Here is a 16,592-nt window from a genome sequence, read left to right as displayed (position 1 = left end):
ATAAAAATGACTTATATATATATATATATATTATTACATAAATGATTATGTTTTCTAAGATTTTAAATTATAAAAGGTGATTTAATGTCAGAAAAATTAGAAGAAATTAAAGAGGGTGAAAAGTAATTAAAAGGAATATGAGGACTAGGGTTAATTACAAACCACAATCAAATTATAATCATTTAATACTTTGGATAAAATTTTAAATTAATTTATCTTGCATTCATTTGATTAAAAGTTTTTATTAATTAATAATAAAATTATTTATTTCACTATTTATACTATTAATAGTAGGATAATGATTATTTCATATACATATAGTGGGATAATTGATCTCATTAAATATTCCTATGAATGAGATAATTTTTTGGTTCAATTAATCTCCCATACCAAATGACAATAACTTGACTGTGGTGGAAAACTAAATTCTAATTTATCTTCATCTTATTTTTAATAAATAAAATTTTTGTTTTGTTTATTTTTATTTGTCTATTTTAATATTTTTTTAAAATATTATTTTAATTTTATATTAATTTTAATACACTTAGGCCTTAACATCAATTATTTTTAGAACGTTCATTGAGACTGTATTCTTCAACACATCTCATCTTCGTGTTAATTTTTGTAGCCCCCATTCCCATCTCCTCATACATATAACATTTGTTGATGACATATAAGTGTCTTAGAATAATATTTTCTTGTTTACAAATAGTTTCAACAAATTTTTTATATTTCTCGAGTCGTTGTGTGATCACTTAAGGTAGCAACATTTTCCAAACTTTGAATCAGAAGTGTCTAATATAATACTTTCTACGTCCCAAAATAAGCAAGACAAATTTTTCTAATGTACTTTCAACCACACACTTATACCCCATTTTCTTAATAATATTTCATTTCAAGAAACGTTTGTTAAATATGAGTATAATTTAATATACATTTATATTTCTTGATTCCTTAATTAGACATGATGATTTTTGCTCAAATAACACTTATTTAAGATGATAAAATTAGAATATAAATATAATTTATCATCTATTCAGAGATCCGTCGATATATTAATTTTTTTTTTTAAAAAAACCTTTTCATGTCAGTGGCGTAGCCACATACTATCAAGGGTGTTCAATTGGACACCCTTCGTCAGAAAAAAAAATTAGCATATATATAAGTAAATTGATAAACGAAAAGATTAAATAACCTATTTTAAACACTCTTAATATAACAAATCGTTATTTCTAGACACCCTTTAAGAAATTTCTGACTCCGCCACTCTTCGAACCCTCATCCCCTTTTCCCCAACTATATATATTATAATAATTGCCCACAAACTCTTAGTGCTAAAAAGCTATAATCATTTAATATTGTCCACCCCAAAATTGTTCTAATACCTACCAAAATACGTCACAAAAAAAAAAAACCACAAAAACACCTCTTTAAATTCCATTCATTCCCCCATTGGCCTAAAGAAAGAAAAAAAAAAGTTTTAAAAAACATTGTCCACACATTGTTAGAAATCGAGAAAAATTCAAAGCATATAGTATAAACTATGTCTAGTGAAAAATCTATTCTTGAATACTCCAATTTAGCCAACAACAATAATCCAAATTTCTATTTGATGTCACAAAATTGGTGGTCACAAGTAGACAATAATACAATTTTTCATCCAATTTCTACTAATTCATCTTTGTCTTCATGTAATACAAATAGAAGTTCATCATGTGAAGAAGATGTTATATCTATTTCTAATAATAATAATAATAATGGAAATAGTGTAACAAATAATAATAATAATAATAATAATCTTCATCAATATCAATTTCTACTTGGTGTTGATGAGATTAATAATAGTTCTTTGATTAGTGGAGAAAATATTGCTGCTAATTCTCATGATCACAATCAACATATTTGGAGCCAACTTCTCTTGTGAGTTTTCATTATCTCTATATCTATCTCTATCTCTATCTCTTTTACGATAATTATTTGTAACTGATCATAATAAATAGTAAATTAAAGTCGATTATGTACCTGAAACAATTTTATTTCATATTATTCTGTCATACCCATACTCGAGTCGTCTCGTTTTATTATAATTACATGTTAATATAAAGTCGATTATGTACTTGAAACTACTCTATTTCATATTGTTTTTTGTTAGACAAATCATTATGATTATGTTATAATTACTTGATTCACCTTGTTTTATGTCTTAATTTAACTTTGGCACAATATTTAATTACATTAAGTGAACTTATAATATCGTGTGCTTTTTTATTAATGATTTGTATATATAACACATATGTTCTTAAATCATATCATTTCTATAAGGAATTATAGCATTATTAAGGCAAAAAAAAAAGAATGTTGGAATTAAAACTTATTAAATGTAGAAAGGTATATTCTTTTTGCATGCAAATTTTAAATTATTTAATTTTGTGCACACAATGGTTAGTGTAAAGAAAACTTGTACTCTATTGTATATTCGGTAGCGGAATCAGAAATTTTATTTAAAAAATTTAAAATATGAAGAAGTAAATACAAAAAGAAAAAATCAAAAGAATTTGACATCTACTTATATATAACTCTAAATACACTTTCCACTAAAAAGGGTCGAATGAACTCCTTATTCTTACTTGACCCCGTCGTTGACTATATTTATCTTGTCGGGGTATAGGGAGTGTTAATAATTAGTAGAAGAGAAATTTTAGTTTACCACTTATCTCAAACCTAATTTGTTTTTTTAGATACCTGATATATAAAAAGTAAGATCATCGTTGAAAGTGGAGCACTAATATATAATAAATATAATAAAATGAGTTTTTGAAATTTTTCATCGATTGCCACTATATTCATGTTAATGTCTGATTAATTTGAATTTGTGCACAACTATTCGGAAACGACTCCCTATAGCTACCAAAAAAAAATTCCATACTCAAAACTCAAAGTCGTAACCTCTCTTTCTCTATTTGTTTTCTCAATGGAAACTAGTCATTTTTAAAACACTTCATACATAGTTAGGGAATAACATTTATGTAAAACCCAACAAGTATAGTTACATGTTGTATAATTTTGATGTATATATAATCACATATCATGTATAATTTTTACTTTTTGTATATTTTCTTACTCATTTGAATCAATTAATTAAATATGCAGAAGCAACTCTACTACTAGTGGATCAAGTGGGAGCATTAATACTAAAAATCTATTGGAAAACAATATGGAGATGAGTTTATTAGATCATGGATCAACAACAACCTTAACCACCTCTAAATCTTGTTTTGATCAAAATCAATTAGCTAATAATCATGATGATGATGATGATTATACATTTCATCCTTATAGTAATCTTCTTGGAAGGCCACTAAATTATTATACAAATAATAATAATAATAATGATGATATGGACTCTATGTTTCCAATGAGAAGTGATCAAATTGCTCATCATGAAGAAGTGGATAATTCAAGAAACTTGGCTAGTATTTGTTTTGGTGATTATTTAAACAATAAGCCATTGGTGGACTTTAAACCAAGTCTCAAAACTTTGAATTTGGGACAACATAAGAAGAATGGACTCCAACAACCTTATATAGTAAGAACACTCTTTCTCTCTCTCTCTCTCTCTAAAATTATATTACTTTAATGAAACTGGTACTTTCGCTGTTTCAATTTATGTGACACTTTTTATTTTTCGAGTGTCAGATATTTTAAGTTTGACTGACAATTTGTGCAATTTTCAAACTTTTTAAATGAAGTTTATGTATTTATAAATACGTAAAAAGTATTATAAGTCACAATAATTGATAATTCATAAAATGTGTGAAAAATTTACGATCAAAGATAGACTTGTTTGAATCTCATCTAAGAAAAATGTCACGTAAATTGAGACGGAGGATATTAAAGACACATTATTTGGATAAAAGAAAAAATGTTAGTACAAGTTTTAGGGTAGAAACACTAAAACAACACTAATTAGTGACAGGCAACATCTATTGCTGAATTATGAAATGCATCACTAATCTATTTAATCATGAATTATAAAAAAAAAAAAAAAGTTATCTACGAGCTATTTAGCGATGAATTGCATACGTATTTAATTATGTTTCTTAGTATAAATAATAAAGGATTTTTGCGTTTAAAAAGTGTAATTTGGAAATTATGTTAAAATTAGACGTAATAACAGTCTCATACGGAAAGACGATAATGTAAATCTACATATATACATAAGACCTAAGGTGAATTGTTGTATGGCTCTTCCACGAATCGCACTTCACACATAAATAGGCTAAAATTTAGTGCATCATACTGTCTTTTTACTGAAGTTTTGAGTTAAAAACCAATATTTTCATAAAGTTATTTATTTTCCTTTTTTACCCCTATAAAGTTTCATTTACTCAAACTAATAGTTTTAAGTTAAAAAACAATATTTTCATAAAGTTATTTATTTTCCTTTTTTACCCCTATAAAGTTTCATTTACTCAAACTAATACTACTTGTTTTTGTTCAAAGAGCAAGTCTAGGGTTACACTATCAACATGCAACACATTGAAGAGATGCAATGGAAGATCACAAGAATATAATAATCCAATTGATGGAAAAAAGAGGAAATTAGAAGATAATTTAGAAACTAATTCAAAAAGGCAAAAGAATGAAAATTCTGATGTCACATCTACAAAGGTATGAGTAAAATAAATGTCTTAGTTTTGATATTATTTCGATTTTAATACTATATGTTATTTTCAACGTTTTATTTGTTATTGCAATTTATTTTTTCTCTTAGTTGATTTCATATTTGATTCTTATTACGTATGAATCAAGAGTCTATTGAAAACAGTCCCGATCTCTATCTTCACGAGATAGGGTAAGACTACGTATCACTACGTATCGTATCTTCTTATATCCCACTTGATGAATTGCAATGTGTATGTAGTTAAAGATTTGATATTATTTAATTCCTATTAAATTATTTTTCGTATACATATATTGTAAAACCATAATATTAATAACACAAGGTACCATTCATATTTTTATATACTTTATTTCTGTTTTTATATATAATAAATTAAAACAATTGTTCTCTATTCTCTATTTTAATTTGTATAAAGTTCTATTTTTATTTATTATATAGTTTTTATAATAACTATTTGATGATTTATAGACACAAATTCCAAAAGTGAAACTTGCAGACAAAGTTACAGCTCTCCAACAAATTGTCTCTCCATTTGGAAAGGTTAGTTTTTTTTTTTTCATCCTAAAATTTCGTATTCAATCAAACAATCCCCGAAATTTAATTATACTATTAAATAAATCAAAAAATAATTATTTATTAACTCAAGGGAGAAATTTATATATTTTTTTAAAATAAATGATTTAAACAATTCTCTTCAAGAATATATTAATATATTATCATATGTAAAATGAAAAAAAAAAAACAAGTGGCCATATTCCACCCCATTTTAATACTTTTCTTTTTTTTGCTATTTTTATGTTCATTGTTACTAATAATAAAAAATTAATGTACTAAATACATAAGACAAATTATATATATATATATATATATATATATATATATATATATATTTTTGTGCGGATTTTAAAATTAATTTATATATTATTATAATTAATATTATCAGTATTGTTATTATTTTAATTCGAGTATTAATTATTTTTAATCGAAAAAATTGTTCTTATTTGTGTATAGACTGATACGGCATCTGTTTTGTGGGAAACAATCAACTATGTTAGATTCTTACAAGAGCAAATACAGGTATAATTTAATTTAGATCACAAATTTAAATATTAAATATATACGATACACATTAATTTTATTAATTGACATCAATTATCGAGAAAAATTTTCATATGTTTGTCTCATGAAAAGAGTAGTCTGATAATTGAAAAGAATTTTATTATGTTTGTTCGATGAAAAAGAAAGAATTAACTCATCACGTGAAAGGATATGTTGAAAACATAATTCAGTCGAAAAATATATGTTTTATATTAGGGAAAAAATTTAAATATATCTCGAAATTATTGTATATGATATGTAGATATTCTCCGTCATACTTTTGGGACATTGATGTCCCTGCCGTCCAAAAACTAAATCGTATATGCCCTTCATTCTAACGGAAGACTAAATAGGGACACGTGTCACAATCTCATCCATCGATCCGATGTCTAAATAGGGACACGTGGCACAATCTCATCCATCGATCCGATGTCTAAATAGGGACACATGTCACAATCTCATCCATTGATCCGATGTCTAAATAGGGACACGTGGCACAATCTCATCCATCGATCCTATGTCGGTTCGGTGGATAAGATTATGACACGTGTATGTCCGTTAGTATAAAGGGCATATATACTCTAGTTTTTGGACGACAGGGGCGCCAATGTCCCAAAAGTATGATAAAGATTATCTCCATACCATTTGTGATAGTTCAAAGATATATTTATCATTTTTTCCTTTATAATATATAATTAAATTTTTTTACGTAAGATGATCACACACGTCAAATATTTCATTTCCCTTATGCTTAATTCATATACTATATAATATGAGGTTTTCATTTACTTTTTTTCTCTTTTGTATCCTATGCAGCTACTAAGCCATGCCTACATGAAGAGCAATACATGCAAGGTGAGCTATTTAACAATTTTAAATACAAGTATTAAAAATGTAAACATCTTGTAAATTAATTATTATTTTGGTTAATCATATGAAATTAATATGATAAGTATTTTATAAGTAAATTCTAATAATTTTCAAAAAATAGCAAACTCTTTGCTTAATTACATAACATATAGCAATATTTTGATTTTTAAACATATCAAAATACATTTTATCCGAGTCCATAATAGTAGTGAAATATATTATATTCATACGCCATAATAAGTATATTCATGCATATATAATATTTTTACTATACTATACTATACCAAATAAAATTCTCAAAAATATGTTGATTTTTTGTTCTTAATTTTTTTAGATTCTTGTGTAGTGTAAATATCCATAATATTATAATATAATGAAATAGTGGGAAAATGCATAAGTATCCCCCAATTTATTCCGAAATTTCAGAGACATAATTATACTATACTAAGACCTATTACCCTCTGAACCTATTTTATATTTTTTTACCTCTTTTCGACCTACGTGATACTATCTTGTGGGCCCAGCGCGTGTTAACATTTTTTTTCAAGCTAGTGTCACGTAGGCCGAAAAAGGGTAGAAAATTATTTATAAAATATGTTCAGATGGTAATAGGACCATAAGATAGTATAAGTGTGTCACTGTGATTTCGGACATAAATTCGGAGATATTTATGTATTTTTCCTAAAATAGTAAAAATATTTATTATGCAAAGTTAATTCTAACAATTTTTTTTTAAATTTTTTTTGATAATTTAGGAAAGGTATTGGGGAGGATTTGATAGAAAAGAAATTGATTTGAGGAGCAAAGGACTTTGTTTAGTTCCCATTTCATGTACCCCTCAAATATATCATGAGACTAATAATGGATCTGATTATTTAATCCCGTCATATAGAGGGTGTTTGTATAGATAATTTATTAAGTATTTAAGTTAATATTATATCGTCAGTGTAACGAATTTTTATATACTATGATCAGATTATGTAAGTGATATTTATAGCTAGGTAAGGTTCTTTAAAATGTAAGTTCATTATGTTATCTTGAAAATGAATTAGATTAATTAATTATTTGTTATGGTTATGACAAGTAAAGTTGATGATAGTGATTTTTTTTTTATAATAACGATATATATAACTTAAATTTAATGTATGATTCGCAAATGTATTCGATTTCCTTTTAATGTTTTGTGGTGGATGTGATACGAAAAAGGAGTATGTATAAGTTTTATGAGAAAATAGAAATTACTTAGCAAAAGCGAATTCAAAATTGAAAACTTATGAATTTCAACACTGATTTCAAGTTTCATTATATTGTAAAATTAGGTTTCACTGGACTCTCGATATATATATATATATATATATATATATATATATATATATCTGTTATTCATCGCTTGTGCAAAATTTTTTGGAATTGTTTTTTGAGATGTATATGTTATACATATTCCTAGATCATGGAATATGTTGGGTACAATCTAGTCAAATTTTTATCTCGTTATTATCGAAATAATTCAAATATATTAATGACCTAAAATCAAAATCAAACAGAATTTTTAAATCTTTTTTTAAGTAAAGTTTTAATAGTCAATTTTATTCATTTTTTCTCAATTAATAATATAATCACTTCATTTAATCTTTTATTGAGACACAATACTCCAAATTTATTAAAAAAAATTTACAATAATTCTTTCTTCTTATATGAAAATTTCACTTTTCTACTAATAATCTTCAATATATTGCGCTATCAAGTCATTTAAAAAATTAAATATATATAATTATTCATGAAACACGATATATAATTTAAAAAATCAGTCACACACCAAAAAATTAAAATAAAAATATATACTCAAAGGTACATCATATGCAATCTTTCTTGGACAAAAGTTAATGACAATAGAGATATAAAAACAAATTTTACATTATTAAATTATTTAAAAGATAATTATACGTAACTGTTCATAACTAACAATAAATAAAATTAGCTACTTAAAAAAAATTATTAAAAAAATTATATTGAAGTCTTTTTTTGACAAAAGTAATTGACTAGCATACGTTACAATATATACAAAAAATTAAACGTCAATGAGACCGTCCAATCGTTGACTTGAAAATAGGTCTTTTTTGGCAACATCCAGAAAAAGTCACTTAAAATATTAACGGGATATTTGATTCGTGAATAAAGTTATCTCGAGATTATAAATTTAAGATTATAATTTTTAGATAAATTTATATTCACCTGAGAGGTAGGATAAAATAATGGAAAAATTATATGAAATACACAGCTCATTACAACAAAAATGACCATTAGCAGCATTTAATTCTTAATTGTTGCTAAATATGTATTTTTAGCAGCAATTGTCACTCTTTGTATATGTCCCTAAAGCCTTTACCAATACTGGTTCTAATGACACTTAACTAATGTCGGTAAAGACTTTAGCACTCTTTATTAGTGTCAATATTTAATGCCGCTAAAAGTTATTTTTGTTGTAGTGGGCTTAAGATGTCGTAATCTCGAAAATATCCTATCATTTAAAAAAATTATAAAAATTTCCTCTCGTATATGTCCATCTCCTCTCGGATATATCTCTATCTTCTGTCGGATACATACTTATCTGCTTTTGGATACATCCCTCCTTTGCAATGTATCGGGCAACCGAAAAATGTATCCGACAGCAATGAAAAATTTACAATTTTTGTAATTGGGAAAAGTTCTGAGATATGATGTAATTAGCCTCCAAACGTATAGGATTTTTGTACTTTATATTAAAATAATATCAAGTTGAACGAGATAAGATGAATATTTATAATTAAGGCTGACATTAAATGTATATGTTGACATTAAAGACAAACAAAGAGAATGGCATAGCAAAGCTATTTCGACGAAATATTTTTTTCCATAATATTCTCACGTATATACAATGATGTAATATAAATTTTAACAAAGAAATACGAAAATTGATATAATTGATCCCAACTTATTTAGAAATTGAGAGTAATTATCATTATACACCAATTTTGAATTACAAGATGAATAATTTTATTATATATAAACCTAAAAATATCGCAATATCGTCCATATCATGTGTATATTTGTAATACAAAGTTACAACTTTTAAGTAATCACACTATCAATTAGTTATAAATTTTGTCATTAATTCATTGCTAAATTTCTTAGAGTTTATCAAAAAAAAATTATAATTTATTATTAAATAATACTAAGAACAAATTTAATTATTTAATTATAAAATTTATCTATCGTTAATTTTGATTAACCCTATTGGGCTTCCTCCTATGATAGACATATATGTCCTTTATTAAGTGGATTGTCATCAAAATGACCAGAAAGAGCAATTTGTTATTTTTTTTCTTTTAATATATTTAATTGTTCGATAAAAAATAATTAGATCTAAAATATATTAATTATACATAGTATATATTAAAATAAATATATTTCTTGGTCAAATTAATTAACTACAGGTGCATCATCATTTTGTAAGTGTAATCTTTTTTTCTTTTTTCTTTTTTGATTTTAATAAAAAATTATTGTTGTTTTTTTAATTTTGAAAAATTCATAGATAATCTATTCATGAATCTCTCTCTTTAACCATCTACACATAAATATAGAATGAATTTTATCTGCCAAGTTTTATTTATTCTTTTGGGTTTATATATATATATATATATATATATATATATATATATATATATATATTGGTTGTACGATGTAATTGTAACTTTCGTACTATACTTTAATTATACAATTTCTTATTATATTTCTTGTTTTACTATATCAAAACATCTACCGCTGATTTGCTAGTCTCATTGTATTGCATCAAATTGTTAGATAAGTGAGAAATCATTTAATTATTTTACGAGTATTTTCTTATTGGGTGAACCGAAGACTGAACCGTTAATGACCAAAATCCAGTAAATCAAAAATCGATAAAGAATATCTTAGTGATTTGTTATTGATTTGGCATATTTAAAAACAATAAACAGAACTGGTAATACATAAAATCGAACCGAACCAACAAATATTCGGTCTTACTTATTTAAATTGAGCACCTTTAACACACAACAATAAATTGTAGTTTTCTTTTAAGTACTCTTGAACATTTTTCATTTGACTTGAAAATGTATTCACCTTCTTGTTGTTAGATATATAAGACAAATTGAAGGTCACTTTAATAAAGTTGGATAAACAAGATATTAATTCCAAAAATTGCATTTCAGAATCTTGGGTGGTCCTTCACCACTAATTACTTGTTTAGGTAAATTAATCTTTTAGTTCTTTCATCTATATTTTTACTAATTATTTTGCATAATAGTAATTGCTTTGGCAAAATAGTGTTAGGTTTTATAGATTATCACTTCGTAGAATTTATCTCTAAGTCTTGTTGATTGTGCTTGTTATATAGCACTGTCACACAGTATCTAAAAGACGAATTTCCACTTTACCCCATTATCTAATTATAATTTGATATGTGATATTATCGTTAATTATCATGTCTCCTTGAATTTTAATCCAAAATACTTGAAGTTTTTTTTCTCTTAATGCATCGATCTCCACTTCCACGTTCGCGACATGCATCATGTCAATGAGCTTAAATTTCAATGTGCTATATATATGTCTTAGTTTGCTTAACATGAAACATATAACACGTCTCTTCAATTAATACTATATCATCTGAGACTAACATACACCACAACACTTCATCTTAAATATGTCGTGTCAAATCATTCATCACTAAGGTAAAAAAAAGTTGACCTTAGTGCAAGCCCATCACGACCAGAAAGTGTTATGAGTCTTCTCCAACTGCTCATCTCAGATTTTAATATATCGTACATGTCCTTAATAGTCCTAATGTAAGCCACATACACGTACACCTCTATACTCCAAACATCTCCGGAGGACGACATTCCCAAGGACTTTATCATGTCTTTTTAAGGTCAATAAACATTGCGTGTAAATCCTTCTTGCTGTCTTTATAATTACCTTATACTGATTCAATAATCTCTCTGTAAGACATATCTGACATTTTAAATTGAACGTTCGATATAAATTCGAATTATTTTTCAAAGAGAGACACGCCTCTCCTCGTCTTTATCTTAATCACCTTTTTCATACTTTCATAACTGATTTAAAATCTCGATATCCATATAATTATTACAATTTCAAATATTACAATTATTGGTGTACAATTCATGCACCATAGTACTCCATCTCCATTCCTCTAATATTTAACCATCGTAAATATAACATTAAACAACTCAATCAACCACTATACATGCCTCACTTGCATTCTTCCAAAAGTCCAATCTATTATTTTTTAAAAAATAATCAAACATAGCAAAAACAAAAAACAAAATGGTCCAAATTCAAGTATATATATAAATAATTTAAAAACTAAAATAAAAAGATATAATTTATTAGATCTTTGCAAACTATATGGCCTAGTATTTTCTGGTGTATTGTTAGGATCGAATTCACACACACTTGATGAATGAAGAACACAAGAATTTTAGAGAGAAAGAGATGAGAAATCTAGAGAGAAATTAATATTTCGTGATAACACCCTGTGAGTAAACTTTCACAATAGTGGGGTATATATATTAATTATTCAGAGTATTTTGGATTGCAGAGAACATTAATATATGACTATACATCAAATTTTAATCAGGCTTCACAACCTAACGGTTTTTTTTACAATAATAATTAATAAAAGTCTATGTGACAAGTTGAGATGTCATTGTTACATTCTTTTCTTCAAATGAATAACCAATATAAAGCCTTTGCCATAATAAAAGCTGGAAATCAACTTGTTTCTTCTATTCTTTTAGAATGGAAAGTCACAATCATAAGATTCAACTAAATCATATAAACTAGTGACATGTCACAATAGTTAATGTAACTTTTGATAAGTAAAAACATGTTGCTAACCCCCCCCCCCCCCTTGAAATAGGGTGGGTCAAAATCAAATTCGAAAAAAAATTATTGATTTATCAGTAATATAAGTTATTGGCTTCGTAATTATTTTTTTTTGGTCATGAAGTTATCGATTCTTAACGGTTTTGAGATTTTTTCTTAACGAGTTAATTGATAACTCGATAGTAAATTAAATAATTATATTTATATCTTCTGTGTATAAAGTCCTTCGCTTAAAGTTTAGTTTCCTATTTTTATTTCTAACTGTCTCAAACTCTTGGTTATTCTATAATGTAAAAGTGTTTGCTTTTGAGCAAAATACAATTTGTGAACTCATGTGCATGTTTCATTTGTTTTTTTCACCTTGTTTCTAAGTGAATTTCAATGATTTATTTTTTTTTTGTGTAAAATTTAAATGGTTAAACCAATAACGATCAATAAACGATAGACCAATATCAGAATGCACTACATCAAAAATGATCTTTAGCGGCAAGTAAGACAATAGCTCGATTGCCGCTAAATATGTAGCACTCTTTGTATATGTCCATAAAGCCTTTAGCGACATTGGATCTGATGATAAATAACTAATGTCGGTAAAAACTTTAGCACTCTTTGTTAATGTGTCTATCTATAGCGTCAAAATTTATTTTTATTGTAGTAATGATTCTATAACAATTTAGTATCTCTATAAATCGATAACCAATAAATCAAATCGATGATAGTCTTACCTTAAAAAATATTAATTTATTATTGTTCTTGTATTTCTGTGTAGATAGATTTTTTAATCTGATGCTAAAAGGGTAAATTTTTAACTGATTATTTAATTTAATTTGTTGAGAATAAAAGTGGATGCTAAAAGTGCAAATTTAGGTCATTTTCGAGGTTAATTTAGTAACCATTATAATTTTTGTTAAAGTATGTGACTTTTAGCACGATTTAAATATTTTTTAAAATGAATTTAACAATTATCATAATTATGAATAAATAATTTTCGTTGAAGATTATAACTTTTAACGGCATTAGAAATCACCTAATGTACAATAGTCAAAATTTAATTTTGCCGATAGATACTTTTATATATCAACAATTTTTACTGACGTTAAAAATCTTTTATTATTATCGCTAAAAATCATATTAGCTTCATCTTTTGTCAGTAATTTCTATTTCTTGTGTATGCGTCTCTACCAGTGAAATATCACTTTTCAGACTTAATATATAAATTTCACTATATATCAACTAAATTCATATGCGCGCTTTGCGGAGGCGACACTCTCAATTTATTTTTTTTCATTTTTAAGAATTGAAACTCGAGACTTTTGAATAAAAGCGGAGAAATATAGATTAAAGAAAAGTCCATTATAATCATTCCATTGATTGCTCTAATGTTCTTGCATGTCTTGACCATGCATGATGATGATTTGGTTGTCATTTTACATTATAAATTCAACCTATTTTCTTGCTAACTTTTAGTAACTTTATAGAAAATACCAATTATTTAATTTTATGCCTTCTTAAGATAAAGTATGATTGTTACATACTAATAATTTATTTATTTATTAAAATTCTAAGTGGTTGGATTAGGTCTTTTTAGTGGGTCATATATATGATTGTGATATCCACTTTCTTTATATTATATAATATATAACATTCTTAACCTTTTTTATTCCTTTGATGGGACTCTCCCACCATAACACAAGCTTCTTGTTGGTTAATTTATATACATTATAACTATTTCAAGATTCTCTTCTATTTTTCCTCTTCCTCGGATAATAACGATAGTAATATATTCAGTATAATTTATGTACTAATTTAGAAATTTATGATGAGTTTCTACGGACGTTATCTTTATTTTTATGGGTTAAAAAGTTATTTTCGACAGACAAATTTCTTCATCGGCCTTAATTAATTAAAGTGTGATTGGTGAATTTAGTAGGTGTTTGATATCTTTTTTGAAAAATATATACTTGAAGATGAAGTTGAAAAATAATATTTGAAAATTAAAGTTATATTTGAACTCTCACGCATTTAGAAAAAATATTATTTTTTCATTGAAATATGTTTAGTGGCTATTTTCGCAGATATTTTGATTGAATCATTGAAAAAATAGTACTACTGTTTTAATACGAAAAAGGTCCTATTCCCTCCTGAACTTATTTTTTTTGTAATTTTATACAACTTTTGTCTTAAGTGACACGCTCCGTGACTCCACACAATTGAGATGTGTGGGAGATATTTGGATGTCACGTAAGCGAAAAAGATGCTCAAATTTATAATTTTAAAGGACAAATAAAAAATATATAAATCATAATTTTATGGTTTAAAAATATAAATATTTAGAAATATATATTCTCAATTATTAATTTTAATTTGTGTATTATGGGAGGGGGGTGGGTCATGGAACTTCAGTAGACCCATTCTTATCCAACAATGGAAAATATGTCCTATTTTATGAGGCGAAATTCGAATTTTTGAAAATAAAAATCTTAAATTATAATGAAATATGTGATCGTTTTATTTGGTCAGAAAATTTAAAAATCTGTAATATTTTTTAATTTAAATAAAACCATATCTTTTTTTTTCATTTTTAGTTAATAGTGTAATATTTTTTTAAATTTTAAATAAATCAATTTTTTTTCATTTTTAGTTAATAGATAATAAAATTAAAATGGTAAAAATATTCAAAAGAATAAAATAATATAGGTAAAATGTCATTCTGGTCAAATTCCGATCATATTTTCTGACCAAAAAATTTATATATATATATATATATATTTGTTACAAATTACAATAAGAAAACAAAAAAATTGAAGCAAAAGTCATCCTTCTATCTTGGAGAACGTAATATAATTTTGTAACTGATGAGGTATGTGACTCACTAAATTTAGTCGGTGTGTTTGATATTTTTTTGACGTTCGATTAATTTAAATTCGTATAAAAAATTTTATTTTAAAAAAAAATAATATTTTTTATTTATATTAATTTCATATCTAAAATTCAATTGCGATAAAAGAACAAAAGAAGTATGTAAACATATGATATGTTACTTGCATTATTTACTCATATATGAATAATTCATTAAATTGTTTTGTTCTTTATACTATTAATGATTCCACAAAAATATATAGCCTCCTCAATTAAGTGAAATTTCTTAAAATATAAATTTAAATTTTAATAAGAAATTATTAAGTTCAATCGAATCAGACATTAATTCGATTTTTTGTTTCTTCTGTTTTTTCGTTTTAAAAAATTTATGTCGATAAAAAAAAAAGATTAGAAACAGAAAATAGACAAGAATATTTCTCAGGCTCCACATAACATATCTTAAGAAAAAACTCATGTGAGTTCAATGACATAAAGTGGAAAATGAAAATAGACAAAAAAATTTATATATAATATATGCATTTGGAATATTTATTTTTGACTATTAGCTAATTAAATAAAAAAATTTATTAAAATATAAGGAAAAATATTCTATATATAGTTTGCACTGCTAAAAATAGGCTTTTTTCATTACGAATTAATAAATAATTTATGTTATAAAATATAATTCCTCTACTCCCCCCCCCACCCCTCCCCCCCCACCCCTTCATTTTTCAGCTGATTATCTCAATGAAAAAATAATGGCGGAAAATAGATTTTCGCTGAAATGCTTAAAAGTTTTTTTTTTTTTGAAAAATATTATTCCAAATTTGCGTGAATGATCGTCACAACTCTTCAAATACTATTCAGTCTAATTAGATATGTCACTGAAACAAAGTGATTCTGTTTTGTCTCTCTTTTCTTTTCAGATTTCGAGAATGAGTCGGTCGATCCTAACATCAGAGCCGGACGACGAAGCCTCCTCCTCAGATAAGGATGTCTCTGGCGCTCAGAGGCGGAGCCACCTTGTAAGAAGGGGATTTATTCGATTTCCCTTTGACGAAAAATTATATTATCTAGACATAGTTAAAATAATTTTATATGTATATATAATAGATATCGAACCTCCTTCAACTACTTCATGTGTCTATTTTACAAA

The 16,592-nt window shown here is 25.8% G+C and overlaps 1 protein-coding gene across 1 annotated transcript; it reads left to right on the top strand.

Annotated features, from left to right (window-relative positions):
* The first annotated feature begins 1,330 nt into the window (after positions 1–1,330).
* On the top strand, positions 1,331–7,713 carry LOC101252913 (transcription factor bHLH112). Its single transcript, XM_004228511.5, has 7 exons — positions 1,331–1,920; positions 3,151–3,586; positions 4,504–4,671; positions 5,153–5,224; positions 5,696–5,761; positions 6,599–6,637; positions 7,408–7,713. The coding sequence occupies exons 1-7, from the start codon at positions 1,544–1,546 to the stop codon at positions 7,561–7,563; spliced, it is 1,314 nt and encodes a 437-aa protein (XP_004228559.2). The 5' UTR covers positions 1,331–1,543; the 3' UTR covers positions 7,564–7,713.
* The last annotated feature ends 8,879 nt before the right edge of the window (positions 7,714–16,592 follow it).

The sequence above is a fragment of the Solanum lycopersicum genome, chromosome 1 (genome assembly GCF_036512215.1).
Source record: "Solanum lycopersicum chromosome 1, SLM_r2.1".
Lineage (NCBI taxonomy): Eukaryota > Viridiplantae > Streptophyta > Magnoliopsida > Solanales > Solanaceae > Solanum > Solanum lycopersicum.
Note: the sequence above shows the minus strand (reverse complement) of the source record. Positions and strands in the feature narration are given on the sequence as shown.

Excerpts from the sequence above, each read along its gene's own strand:
- LOC101252913 (XM_004228511.5), top strand. The coding sequence starts at position 1,544 with ATGTCTAGTGAAAAATCTATTCTTGAATACTCCAATTTAGCCAACAAC. Across the intron at positions 4,672-5,152 it reads CTGATGTCACATCTACAAAG|ACACAAATTCCAAAAGTGAA; the intron begins GTATGAGTAAAA and ends GATGATTTATAG. Across the intron at positions 5,762-6,598 it reads TCTTACAAGAGCAAATACAG|CTACTAAGCCATGCCTACAT; the intron begins GTATAATTTAAT and ends TATCCTATGCAG.